This window comes from Aspergillus affinis, assembly GCF_023601865.1.
Source record: "Aspergillus affinis strain CMG 70 chromosome Unknown NODE_115_length_114903_cov_91_584772, whole genome shotgun sequence".
Classification (NCBI taxonomy): Eukaryota; Fungi; Ascomycota; class Eurotiomycetes; order Eurotiales; family Aspergillaceae; genus Aspergillus; species Aspergillus affinis.
In genome coordinates this window covers 100,614-113,778 of record NW_026515896.1, presented here as the reverse complement: position 1 = coordinate 113,778, position 13,165 = coordinate 100,614, and the positions used below count along the sequence as shown (strand labels likewise).

General features: G+C 48.2%; 2 protein-coding genes across 2 annotated transcripts; one reads left to right on the top strand and one right to left on the bottom strand.

The window, feature by feature from the left end:
* Window positions 1-1,975: 1,975 nt before the first annotated feature.
* KD926_000776 (uncharacterized protein) lies at window positions 1,976-6,782 on the bottom strand (the record flags this gene model as incomplete). The annotated part of the gene is made up of 6 exons (XM_053104591.1): window positions 1,976-2,643; window positions 2,697-3,163; window positions 3,226-5,906; window positions 6,114-6,298; window positions 6,345-6,447; window positions 6,612-6,782. The coding sequence occupies 6 exons, from the start codon at window positions 6,780-6,782 to the stop codon at window positions 1,976-1,978; spliced, it is 4,275 nt and encodes a 1,424-aa protein (XP_052952183.1).
* Window positions 6,783-7,214: 432 nt separating this feature from the next.
* On the top strand, window positions 7,215-8,226 carry KD926_000775 (uncharacterized protein; the record flags this gene model as incomplete). Its single annotated transcript, XM_053104590.1, has 4 exons — window positions 7,215-7,284; window positions 7,365-7,633; window positions 7,731-7,896; window positions 7,964-8,226. 4 exons carry the CDS (start codon window positions 7,215-7,217, stop codon window positions 8,224-8,226), a joined length of 768 nt encoding a protein of 255 aa, XP_052952182.1.
* Window positions 8,227-13,165: the final 4,939 nt, after the last annotated feature.

The following is a 13,165-nucleotide window of genomic DNA, read 5'->3' as shown; positions in this document are numbered from 1 at the left end:
GTTCTTTTCGGTTTCACGCACTCGTCGACATCCGTATTAACACAGTCGGGAACGATAGACACGTCGATCGACGTTCTTGTCGTGACAAGAAGCTGTTGATGGGTCTGCTGCGATGTTAACGGCGTTCATCCATAACCGCTGATTGGAATTTGGGGTTATCAGAGGCCGACAGGATGGCGGAAATGATTGGATATGAGGTCGTCGCTCGTCACGCTCCCTCGCATCGACGCAGCTCAACGAGAACCTCCGCTACGACGAGCCAAGCGTCTCAGACTTCATGCTCTTCACCGGCCCAACGAGAGGCGATTTATGCTAGATGCTCTCTTCAATCCATCACTATTTCCTTTTCAATTTGTAGCGCTAGCCTACGCCTGGAATTGCCCGCAGCTGGTCTGATGAGTGCATGGCTGGGAGGAATTGTGTGAGGTTCCTGGTTGTTCACTCTAGGGAGAGACCACCCGACACTGCTAACGGCCGCAGTAATGGATCTGGGCAACTTCGTCCAGGTTATTTTCTTGGCCACTCGCGCGATTGTCATTTATTTTGATACTTCACAGGCCTGGGCATTCAAAGACACGGTTTGATCTACGTACAAAGACTGACCCGCCTCGGAAGGCGCAATGCAATCCGCTTAAGAAATACAAGACGTTCATCTATTTCAGGTCCATCATCCTCTCAAGAATAAGACCGAGAGACGCCGACGTTATTGCCATTCATGGCTTCAAAATGAAGTCACGGGACACGTGGATATGGAAGTCAAAAAGCATGTTAATTGGCTGGCTGGTCTGCACATGCTCCCCGAACGGTTTCCAACGGCATGGATCTTCACTTGCAACTGGCCCTGTCAGCATATTCATCACACAAAAGAACCATTGAGATGACAACCACAGAGCTTGCCAGGGTCTTCTGCTAGGTATTCAATCTCGGCCTGGCCTGCGGGCACCGGCTGACCTACTCCACTTATTGCCTCATGTCTCGGTGGCATGATCCTAATTCGGCATTCACAGCGTTCTTCGACATGATGTGTGTGGATCCATCGTCACGGATGTCATCGGATGACACGTAGATGTTGTTCAACCTGGTCCGCAAATTGAAATTCGCGATAGCACGAGTGCGCCACTCGGTTTTTGACGCGTAGGGGTCTCTCTCCTAGCTGACATGGTTACTGGTTCCCGTGATACCCGTACTCATGACCCTCAGGTGTAGGCACGAAAAGGGTTTTGGAAATGGCTAGCGATGGGCTTCGCGCCAGAGCGACTTTCTGTCTCGTTCTCACAGGAACCAATTGGGTTTTCTTCGTCGAGGAAGCATGGCCATTTCTCATCGGTTCCTAAAAGGCAAAAACATTCGAACTTAAAACTGTATTCCCAACATACCACTCCTAGCAAAGAAAGCGATGGTCATGCCATATATTATAGCTTCCTTTTCCAATGTGGGACATCGTGTATACAGCCAGCTTGTCTTTATCTGGTGTGTAGAAAGTAGACGAGATATGCATGAAACATTGGTCAGTCTCAAGAGCCGATTATTCGCTAAGATAGCATCGTACAAACGCAGGAACATCCGGCCAAGTCATAGCTAACTAGTAACAGGAGAATTTGATTAGATAAGAAGTCTACCTATATTTAACTATTACGCGATGATAGATCTGCAGGAGCATACACCTTTCTGAGTAGCCGTCAGGGCTAGCGTTTGTTTGACGAGGGGTTTGAGTAGCCGGCTGACTTGTTGGAGCTGAGCCAGAAGGTTGATTGGTCCTCAAGATTGATTATTGATAGCATGCTAATGATGGATCGGCAGTGGACTGGCCGGTTTGATTCGAGACCGAGGAATGATTGTCAGTAAGGATCAATTTGGGCGCTGACTCTGTGTTGTCGACATAAATTGACCGCCGACCTGGAGACCGTTTGAAGATTACAGCTAAAAGAGTGCCCCTGTCTTTCAAGGAAAGAAACACCACTGTCTTCATTTACAGTTACCCAGGCAGCCTGCTGTCCATCTTGTATGTATAATCTCCACGCTCGAGTGGGGGAACGCGCGGCTTCGCACTAGAGAACAGGCCCCTGAAGCGGCGTGTGACCCTTAGCAGTAGTTGTCTCCCCGACATCCACTGAACGTCAGGAAGAGGAGTGCCCAAGTCGTTCCACTCTTCTCGAATTGTGTCCTTCAACCAAGCTTGCTGGCCCTTTAGAGGAACTTTCCTGACACCTACTCCAATGTAGGATATTTCACCCGTGATATACCAACCTAGATGTTCCTCAAAGCCTCTCTTTAGCAGAATCCGGTATAAAGATTGGAAGTGTTGGTTGACAATCTCAAATGGCAGGGATGATTGACCTATGAGTACGTCAACAGCTAGGTCCGGTAAATTTCGATTCCAAGGTCCAATGCTATATGGAAGCCAGTGTTGATTACGGTCTAGCCAATCTGGATCATCGAGCCGTGCCATTATCAATTGCTGTAGCTCGGGGGGTCGCTCTGATCGGCCATTGAGCACGTCGATCGCCACCTGTCGAACATCCTTGTGTGGATCCTCGAGCTGTGCCGCCACAGCTTGCAGTACCTCGGAAAGTAGCTTTGATCGGCCTTCGAGCGCGCCGATCGCCGTCCGTTGGACATCCCAATCCGGATCTTCGAGCCGTGCTGCTAGGGCTTTTAGTACCTCGAAAGTAGCTCTGATCGGCTTTTAAGCGCACCGACCACCCCCCATCGGAAATCGATATCCTCTTGTGGACCCTCGAGCTGCGCTGCTACAGCTTGCAGTATCATAGGGGGTAGCTCTGTTCGGCCTCTGACCACATTAATTGCTACTTTTCGGATATTTATGTTCGTATCCTCAAGCCGTGCCCTTATTATTTGCAGTATTTCAGGGGTTAGCTCTGATCGGCCTTTAAGCGCATTGACCGCCGCCAGTCGGACACACTCCTCTGGGTCCTGGAGCCGCGATGCCATAGCTTGCAATATCTCAGGAGGTAGCTCATATTGGCCCATGAGCACTTCGACTGCCGCCTGTCGGAATTCATTGTGCGAATCCTCGACCTGTGATTCCACGGCTTGTAGGATCTCTGAAGGTAGCTCTGGTCGGCTTTCGAGCTCCTTGACTGCCGCATATCGGACACGCTTATTTGAATCCTGAAGCCGTGCCGCTATAGCTTGTAGTACCCTGGGAAGTAGCTCCAGTCGGCTTTCGAGTGCGTCGGTCACCGTCTGTTAAAAACATCCCACTCCGGATCCTCGAGCCGTGCTACCACGGCTTGCAGTATCTCTGGGCGTGGCTCTAATCGGCGTCCGATCATGTTGACTGCTGCCTGTCGGACATACTTATCTGGATCATTGATCTGTCTCGCCACGGCGTGAAGAATCTCAGAGTGTAGCTCGGATACGCCTTCGAGAACCCTTACTGCCGCTAATCGAATAAAACTTCTTGGATCCTCGAGCCGTACCACTATAGCTTGAAGAATTTGAGCAGGTAGCTCTGATCGGCCTCTGAGCATATTGACTGCCGCTGAATGGACAAATTTCCTTGGGTCCTCAAGCTGTGCTGCTACGGCTTGTACTACCTCAAGAGGTAGCTCTGCTCGGCCTTTGATCATGTTAACTGCTACCTGCCGGACATATATATCTGTATCTTCGAGCAGTGCCACTATGGCTTGAAGTATTTCAATATTTAGCTCTAGTTGGCCTTTGAGCACGCTAACTGCCGCCAGTCGGATATCTTTGTGTGGATACTTGAATCGTGCTGCTATCGCTTGCAATATCTCAGGAGGTAGCTCTGATCGGCCCTTGAGCGCGTCGACTGCCGCCTGTCGGACTTCCTTTTGTGGATCCTCGAGCCGCGATGCCATAGCTTGCAGGATCCCAGAAGATAAATTTTCTTTTCGGCTTCCGAGCATGTTCAGGGCGGCAATAGCTTTGCTTTCATTGATATTTCCCTTTAGACATGAGGCTGCCACTTCCAGGCCCCATAATGGAATTGCTGATCGTCTATTTAGAACTCGTAGTAGCGTCACTCCTGTATCTCCAGACGATTGTTGCAAGGCTGTTTTCAGGGCTTGCTCTGGAAGCTCCTTTTCGTTGGCCAAATGTGATCCTCCCCGAAATTTGCATTCAAACAACAGCCACTGTGACAGCTGGACTTCCAGCTTCGTTCGAAGTGGCGTGAAAATCGACACCTCCTCTAGCATCACTTCACTCAAGCAATGCATTATTAGTCGCTGATGCATGGGGCCTATGAGGTCACGCGGCTCCTCTTCGACAGTCTGGAAGAAGCGAAACGTCTCTTCGGCGTTAAGCAAGCCAGCGACAAAGCGCCAGAAAATATCGCAACGTGCGTTATATTTGTGATTCTGAATAAAACTGGAAGGCTCGATTTCTGCATTCCTTCCTTCGCCGAGTGTCAGACATTTGAGCCGTTGTCGATATTTCCACTGTCTCACGAAATACCGTGCCGCAAAATACTCTTGGAACGTTACGTGCAGAAAGTGGTAATCTCGATTGTAGTCGTCTGATGAAGGGTCCGACGTCCGTAGAAAGGAGAGATGTGGAAGAGTCCTGTCAAGCAAGATATTCGTGCCTAGTAACTTGAACTGCTTAGATACGGCACTCCGATGCTCTGACGTAAACTCTATTACATCGTTGTACAGCCCAGTAAAAGCGAGGCCTTCAAGAAGATAGATCTCCGCGCTTACGAAATTCTCGATCTGGTCCAGCGGCGCGTCTTCGATATCAGACCACGACACCCGCATCCCTTCATGCTGTTTCTCTAATCTCAAGATGTCCTTCTTCCATAAGTTTACCTCGATACTTTTGTAGACGTCGGTCATAGTCCGTGGCGTAATTTTGCCACGGAAACTGCTCCAGGTGTAGCAGAGCGCATCCAATTGAATCGGGATCCGCGCAAGATCGTGAATGAGCTGATGTTTTTGGAGAAATTTTTGAATCTCATCGGCTCTTTTTGACTCCGTAAAGGTATTTTGTATGTATTCCGTCACCTGATCTGGGTAGAATCCGATCGTCTCCAGTTCAAGGTCGGGAGAACGGACACCCACTGGAAGTGATATGTGCGGCCGGGATGTAATAATCACATTGGGTTGATTCAAAAGGCGCTGAAGGAAATCGGACTTCTGGTCGTCAAAGCTCAAGTTTTGGATTACTTCGTCAAGCCCATCGAGGATGAACAGAGTCCTATCACTGTTGACAACCAATGTCCTCCACAACGAGGAGGCGAGAGAAACGCCTTGTGGGTGCTGCGAGAAATATTCATCGTATAATAGGTTCCCAAGGTTGTATGGTACGTCCTGCTGTCCTTTCAGTCTCCGTAAACGTACCCAGAGTACGCGGTCAAACTTGTCTCTCCATACCCCCTGGATAAAGTCATGAACGATCTTTTTGCATAAAGTTGTCTTCCCGACTCCGGCCCGCCCTCTGATCAGAATCCTTCTTGGTTGTGCCATGTGATAGTTGGATCCTTTGCGTGCGTTAAAAAGAGTCGGCAACTCGACCTGGATCTTCCTGTCCGGTGTCTCAACCTTAAGTCGAGCGAGGATGGAAAACGGGGAGGACGATGTATTTCCTTCTTCTTGTTCTTTCTTGAAATGGTCTGCATTTTGGCTGGGGTGCTCCACAATAGCGAGATTTATGTAGCACTGACCCATCGGCAACAATTCGCCCGAGAGTCGTTTAATCTTAAGCCTGTCCGCAGTATAGTGATCCTCGCGTATCCAGTCGTCAGCTGTCTTAAGCGGAGAGCCGTCACGAATCTCCTCAAGATTATTTTTAATCTTCCCAGAAACGGCAACATATCCCGGATCTTCAGGGCCATAAAACTTGTTCATCTCAACATGGGTCCGTTCAAGGGCAACTGGGTTCGGGACGATATCGAGACGGGCAGAGCTTTTATCAACTAGCTAAAAAGGCATCAGCATTACCTCATGTATTGAACTTTGAAGCTAGCAAGATAAATTTTAATTTATTTGAAACCATCATACCGACTTACAGTTTTTGGCTTGTTCAGAGCATCTGCCACTGATCGAGGTAGTGCCTTTCGTAACAAGTTGCCTTCTTGTTTCATAGAAGATTGCTAACTGGCATGGGTGATCCCGTTGCTGACATACCCGCGTGAAATCTCCCATGAGATCCTGAAGAAAATCAGTCGATTTTGTCATGCTCTCGAGCAGCTCAGTGACTAATTTGTCTACGAGCCTAGCGTAGCCTCGCAGGAAAGTGACTGCTGCTCCAGCTAGGTCCTTAAACACAGTCCCTCTGAACGGCGTGGCGAGGAAAATCACGCCGCCCGTTGCTCTCCAGAGAGAAGCACATTCTCTCCCGGGCTAAGCGGCGATTACCATCGCCCGACTCAGGATGATGCCACCCAGTCATGAAGCGATGAACAGGAGAGGTCGGTTTTTGTTTGACCCAGGTCGAGAGTGAATACCCAATAGCAAGCGCCTAGCAACCTCTGTGATTGTCAGCTCGATCGAGCTTGGTTCGTTGAAAATCCTGGCTGGCCAGTCGCAATAGAAGACCCGGGCTCTTTCTGCTTTTTTCGGGAGCATGTTGGGGTGGGCTAGCCAGTTTATGTCGTGCTCGTTGGAACTGCTGCCTCGCCATACCCACGTATCTGGAGACTCCGCATCGAGGCCATGGATGGCAATTATATCGACGTCTGTTTCAGCCTCGTCCTGTGGAGTAGGGTAGACCTGGCAGAGCGTTGGTGGTTCCGGAGTGAGTCCCGCCTGGGGGCACGATGCTGATCGAGAATGATCGACCGTGAGAGCATCCATTGCTTCGGCTATTGACACAATTCTCAGTTCAAAAGTCCAGGCTCAGGAATGCTGCTACGCACGCATTGCCCGCTGGCGAACTCAGTGTTGGGAATAGAGGTTCTGCGGGCTACTACCTAAGGATAGGCCTTTTTTTTATTCACTGTGAAGGGGTGGCCGGTTTGGATCCGTATCACATATCGTGGTGGCAGCGAATGCATTCTGTCCGGTCTGGGAAATTGATAGATCGCTAGTGGGGTTTCGCGACTGTATCACGCGGAATGGGCAGCGCAGCAAGGCGCCAATATACAATCGTTTCCGCTTTCCCTGACTGTCCTCGACGACGTACACGTGGTCACTCATGGATGGAAATATCCCACCAGCAATGGGGAACCCAGTTGTATCCCAAGGAAGAGGATTAACTGGCTGTTTTGCATCCACGCCGACAACACCATGATCGAGTTCGTAATTGGGGGCGACAGGCTGGTCCTCGCGAACTCGGGTCCTAACTGGAATTATATCCGTAACAGTAGTGCTATGACGCTCTCCGAAGAGTCCTTCTGGCCAACCGTCCTCGATTTCAAATTGCATAATGATTGATAGATGGGCGTTCGATGCAGGAAAATGAACAACCCGGCTATCACCATCCGCGCGGCGGGAAGTACGGGTCGGTGAAGTGGGTGGGCTTGTTTATCAAATCGGGCGTTGGGGATAATAATCAGTTCATTGCCATCAAGACTACCAACAGACTTCTTCCCAAATATCTTCAGCGAAACAAGAGCCGCCTGAATCATGATGGTGTCGATGTGACAGACTGCACCACCATTACTCTGCAACCAAACCAGCTCTACGGGGCTCAGGGCAAGGCCCAGGTAAATCAGCCCGACACTTACCACAGATTCGGTTCGACGAAAAGATTCGCAATATACTAAATGGGGTCTCGGACCGACGGACTGACCATGGATACAGTATACGTGGAATGTGAATGGAAAGACCCGCATTGAGGTTCGAAACAAGCATTTCGTCGACAAAGGGCGCACTAAGGCGTCGAAATTTGACTACGATTATGCTATCAAACATTACAGCTCCTTCCAAGCCTGGCTGGCAAGTGCTCTTGAATGTCTTTCGGTCCATGGTGCGTATGGCAGGAGGTTTACTCACTGGAAAGTTTGCCAATATTGCCAAATGGTTCTTGGATCTAGGGGACAGTGTCAACATGGAGATGGAGGCAATTACGAAGGGCCTTACCACGGCCGTTGTGAAGCTCATTGACACCAAGCGAGATGAGAATAGAAAGAAAAAGCAGAACGAGCAAGACGAGAAGCCCATGGTCAACATCGCTTTCATCCTCCTGATACTGGTTTTGGAATGCAGTAAATTGCACGATAGCGTTTTTTATTATCTGATGTCCTTTATCTCACTGACTACCTATATCACCATCGAGTACATGAACGCCGACTGCTAAACACTATACGGCTAATGACTCATAAAAATCATTTTTAATAGTGGTTATTTGTGACCCTACATGTCCTTCTACGTGGTGTAGAATCTTGTGCCTTGGCAGTACGGTGGTGCAATCCTAACGATATTGCCCTTACGACACAACAAATTCATGAAGGCTGAACCTAACCTTTGTCATCTAAAGACTAAACATTCCAAAAAAAAAAAAAAAAAGTGATGTTTCTGATTCTGCATCCCTCTTCCATATTGTTCAATATTCTATTGTAATACGGGTTGAACCATGAAACAAAGACTATTCTTTGTCAAACAATGCGGACTCTCAGCGCAGCCTCGGAATCAGCACCACAATTATCCGACGATGGCTGATTATCAAAAATGATCCAAAGCACGATCTTTCTGGCTTTTTTGAACCTCCGGATGGCTATGTGCAGATGCCAAGGGATCGAGCGTTTCAGGTGGATGAAAGGTGACCCAATAATATTCTACAGGAGCTCAGCTGAGGGGGTCAGTGCAGCGATCGGGGTGACCGAGGGTGATTTCTGTGACATCCTGAAGCCAGGGAACTTCCCGGTACGGAGGAACGTTCGGGAGGAACGTTCCGGTTAGTTAGTATAGGATCTAGGGACCCTCCGGTAGGCATCCAGGAACCTTCCTAGATGCTCTGCAGGCATTCCTACCTGAGGCGAAGCCTCGGGCAGTATGTAGAGCCTCTACATCCTCCCTTCTAGATAGCCTTTCTTCCCATGGGAAAATTACTTGACTGTCACGGACTGTGACCTGCCTCCGAGGACCTTCCTCGCGATACCCTATAACCTAACTCCCCGATAGGGACTAGCGTCAGAGCTGTCACACATATCGCAGCCAGCTCCTGAATAGCTTCATAGCTTAGCTTAGTTTCCTCGTCAAATGCATACCCTACATTCTCACGATTCCCTATCGTCAGTGTAGCCGTTCGTTACATTGACTACGAGTCATAAACAAACTTGTCTTATACCAAGCTCCTTTGTAGACCGTCACAATTTCACCCACCCTCACCTAGCTTTTCATCCCGTCTATTGCGCACTCATCCTTCTTACCCATTTCTCACTCGGGCGGCACCCACCCGACTATTAAACTGTTGACTAGCTGCACGCCGGCAGTTTAATAGTTGGGTATGTTTTCAAAATGCAATAATGTCTATCTGCGCTGCACAAGAATAAGCAAGACTAGACCAGTCTAAGGATTCAAGCTCCATTAAAATCCATACTGGCGTTTCTATCTATTCGTAGAAATGAAGTCGTCATTCGTGTCAGCGAAAAGCAAAAGCGGTTACTAAACCCTTGTGATTGGTGATTGATAAGGAATCACGATAAGCGTTGGATCTGCATAATGGGTCCAGAAAGGGAGATCGACCCGGTACGGTCCGTTCACAGTCGCCGCTGCGTCCATCCTTATGCGAGGGCAGTGATTTAGGTTTCCCCGTTTCCTTAGAACGTCCTATTCACTACTGTACCTCTTCCGCTGTTAAAATCCTCACTGCATCCTTAAGATGTAACCAAGAACGGATCAGGTAGCTGTGATGGCTACCACATATATTTTTGTCTCCAGTGTCAGCGAATCAGGGGGTACACTACAAGTCTCCCAAGGAGAGCAAATATGAGAAAAACAGGGGTTGCAGTGGTGGTGCAGGGAAGGCATCGAGACATGGCAGGTTTAACCGAGGGGACACGTCATCCGTTCAGGGGCTTCAGGGCGTTCAGGTGAAGGGGCTGAAGCGGTAGGGCGGCAAGGGCACTAAACCCAACGATACAACAGCAGGTATTCGCTGGTGGTCACCCACCCAACTACTAACCTGCCGGCGTGTGGCTTTAACGCGGCCAGAGGCCGGGTGGATGCCGCCCGGGTGAGCTAGCGGGTGAGGCCGCTTTACCGTCGCGCGACCGGGGTGAGCGGGGGGTGAGTAGGGTGAGTGCGGAATAGACAGGGTGAGCCATTCACCCCCCGTGCGCGACTCGCTCTGCCCACTATCTTGTTATCTTGATCAACATTGGCTACGACGCCCACCTCTTCAAACACCGGTACGCTTGGCAGGACGACATGGCGACCGAAGTTAGCTGAGCTTTTCCCTCTCGAATTTGAATTGTAAAACGAGTCCCTCATTTGCGGTAACAGTAAATTACTCGATATAATATAGCGGGTCTATCGAGAAAGTCTTCTATTGCAGCCCAATTAGATACCTCGGAGATAAATAATTAGTTAACAAATTAGTTCGGTAAAATAAGATACGAAGCTTGAAGCGCCCAGTGGATGCACGGCCCAAGCTCCGATTCACCAAGATGGTTCATCCGTACTTGACGTGAGCGAGTGTGACACCTCAAAAACAAAACAGTCAATCCTATTGTAGGTGCTTTTAATCAGGACACTAGGCTATAGAAGAAAGTACCAGCAAGCGGAGCTGGTATTGAACGCCTTTTTAATTGTACTTGTAATATATGTTACTATCGCCGAGGGTAGTTAAAAGAGAATACGATCCGAGATCTAATGATTCATCTCTTCTCAACCAGATTTGAGCTTGAGTACAGTGAGCTTGATTTGATGAAGGAGCAGCTCTCTGTTGGTAAGACTGCATTATCTGATCAAGCAAGTAAATCTGTTTCTACACTTGCTGAGCTTGATCCGATTAGTGAAGATGAGGAAGAAGGGGATAAAGCAGATAATGTTGCTGATTCTGATTCAGCTTCAGATTCAGATGCTAAGGTAGCCTTAGAGCCAGTGTTACCTTTAACCCAGCCTACAGTACGTGCTAACCAGTCACGATCACAGAATAAGCGGGCTCATAGTCAGATTGAAACTCCAAATAGTAGGAATAGCCAATCGCCTCATGTATCGCTAGGTAAAGAAGGGTGACCGGAATGGCATCGGAAACAGCCCAAGCTACCAGCTGGATTTGAGATTGATAGATCTTAATGTTTATAGCTAGGACAATTAGAAATCAAGGGAGAATATAATGGATTCAGCATGATGTAGTATAAAATAAAGAGTCGCTTATTTGATGCTCTGAATCACTAGTCTGTGCGCTGTACATATATCAGCGTACACCAAAATTACAAGAAAAACAGCATAAATCTATGCATTCTCATAATCTTGGCAGGTGTGCATTATTTATACTGGTAAGGTTAACCGCGGTCATGCCGCAGCCTACTCACATTATATAACCATCCTCATTCACGTGTCCATGGGTGATCGGCTCGTGCAGGAAATAGGTTAGTTACCCTACAATTTTTGATCAATGATAGCCTCCAGCTTCAATTCTAGCCTCTAGATCCAATTTCAGCATCTGCCTCAATTTTCCACGACGTAGTTGTGGACGCAGTGACCGGAAACAAATTATGCCCCATGTAGTGGCTTCCATAGGGCGCTCAACAACCGAAACCACCATATCCTGCGGTGTGCTGCAAACTAGTAACAATAATGTCTCTCATGCATGACTTAGAAAGCTCTATAAGCATGTTCGATTCATGTGATTATAGCCGAAGGCGTCCAATATCCCAATTAATTGAGTCACAGCAGCAAAGACTACCAGGATGTGAAAGAGTTGATGGGAGGAGCCATATATGTCGAATTTACCTGGATATCGACTCTCAGGAAACCTAATCTGTAGAACCATAGTAGTCAGAATCAAGTTCCAAGCGCGAAATCTGGAAGCTTACTGCATAAATCAAAGCCCCAAGTAGGAGAAAGCCTCCTTCAATCAGATAGTAGGGCATTCCGGATTGTTTCATCATTTGCGAGATGCCAAATACCTTGACTCCATGTATCAATGGTGCAAAGCCAGACAATCCAGTCATCACGAACGTAAGTGCCCGTAAAATGCGAAAGTTTTGGCCCTGGAATTTGGGGTTTACCATTATGAAGATGGTAAGCAACCCGAGAATTCCAATCTGCCAATCAAAGTAAGTATTAGATATGAGATAAAAAGAAATAGGATATATAGATGTTAACACACCATAGACCAGTAGATCTTGCGTTGCAAAGGCTCACACCAGAAGACCATGTATATTCCCGATACAAAGTCGCCTAATGTTAAGACTACTATGCCTACCAGGTCAAGTCGCAGCCATAATTGTTCAACTTCGTGGGAATGGTTCATTAAGGTATGGTATGTTGCTGACAGCCCCAGGCAGATAACGGCAGTCAAGAGGAAGAAGGTAAAAATAAAAAAATCAGCGCCAGTGATATTCGAATATCTACTTGTAAGATACTCTTTTATATACCACTCGCCGAGCAGAAAGGCGACTGCTGGTATCAAATGAGAGTATATATTTACTGACTCATTGTGAATGTATGACCAACTGTGAAATGAAGCCTGAGCCGATCCTGATATTGGGCGATAGCCATGAAGAATGTACTTGTTATCTTGTTGCCATTCCGGCAGCTCGTCAAACGAGAGAAGAACTTTGCGTGCCTTGCCGGCCTTGGATTTGCTTCTCAGAAACCGCGGGCGGAGGGAATCATTTTCCCGCTCTTGGCTTGCCATTGGTGGATGCGGGGACGAAATTCGAAGACGGGGAGTAGATGTCATTGCTGTCGCGCCTGATGATAATGTGAGAGGCGGGACTGGAGAAGGAGGATAAAAAATGAAGAAAGGGGTTCTATTTGCTGTGTTTCTTGCCCTGCGCCCCTTTCTGACTTCGTTCCTGCTATATGCTAGCCTTGTTTACCTTCCAAGAGCTGGAGAATGCACCGAAAAAAATCTCCTGCAGGACCTCGGAAATTGTGACGGGAAATTGTGACGCGAGCTGCATGACAGCCAACTACGTTGTATTGCCAAGCCCCACATATCAAGAGGATGGCCATCTTGTAAATCTGCCGCATGTGCTCACCCAATGATAAAAATGCCTCATCCTGGAGATGCCCTTTTGCCGCTAGTACGAATGGTCAGTCATATAGTGCTTACCAATGCG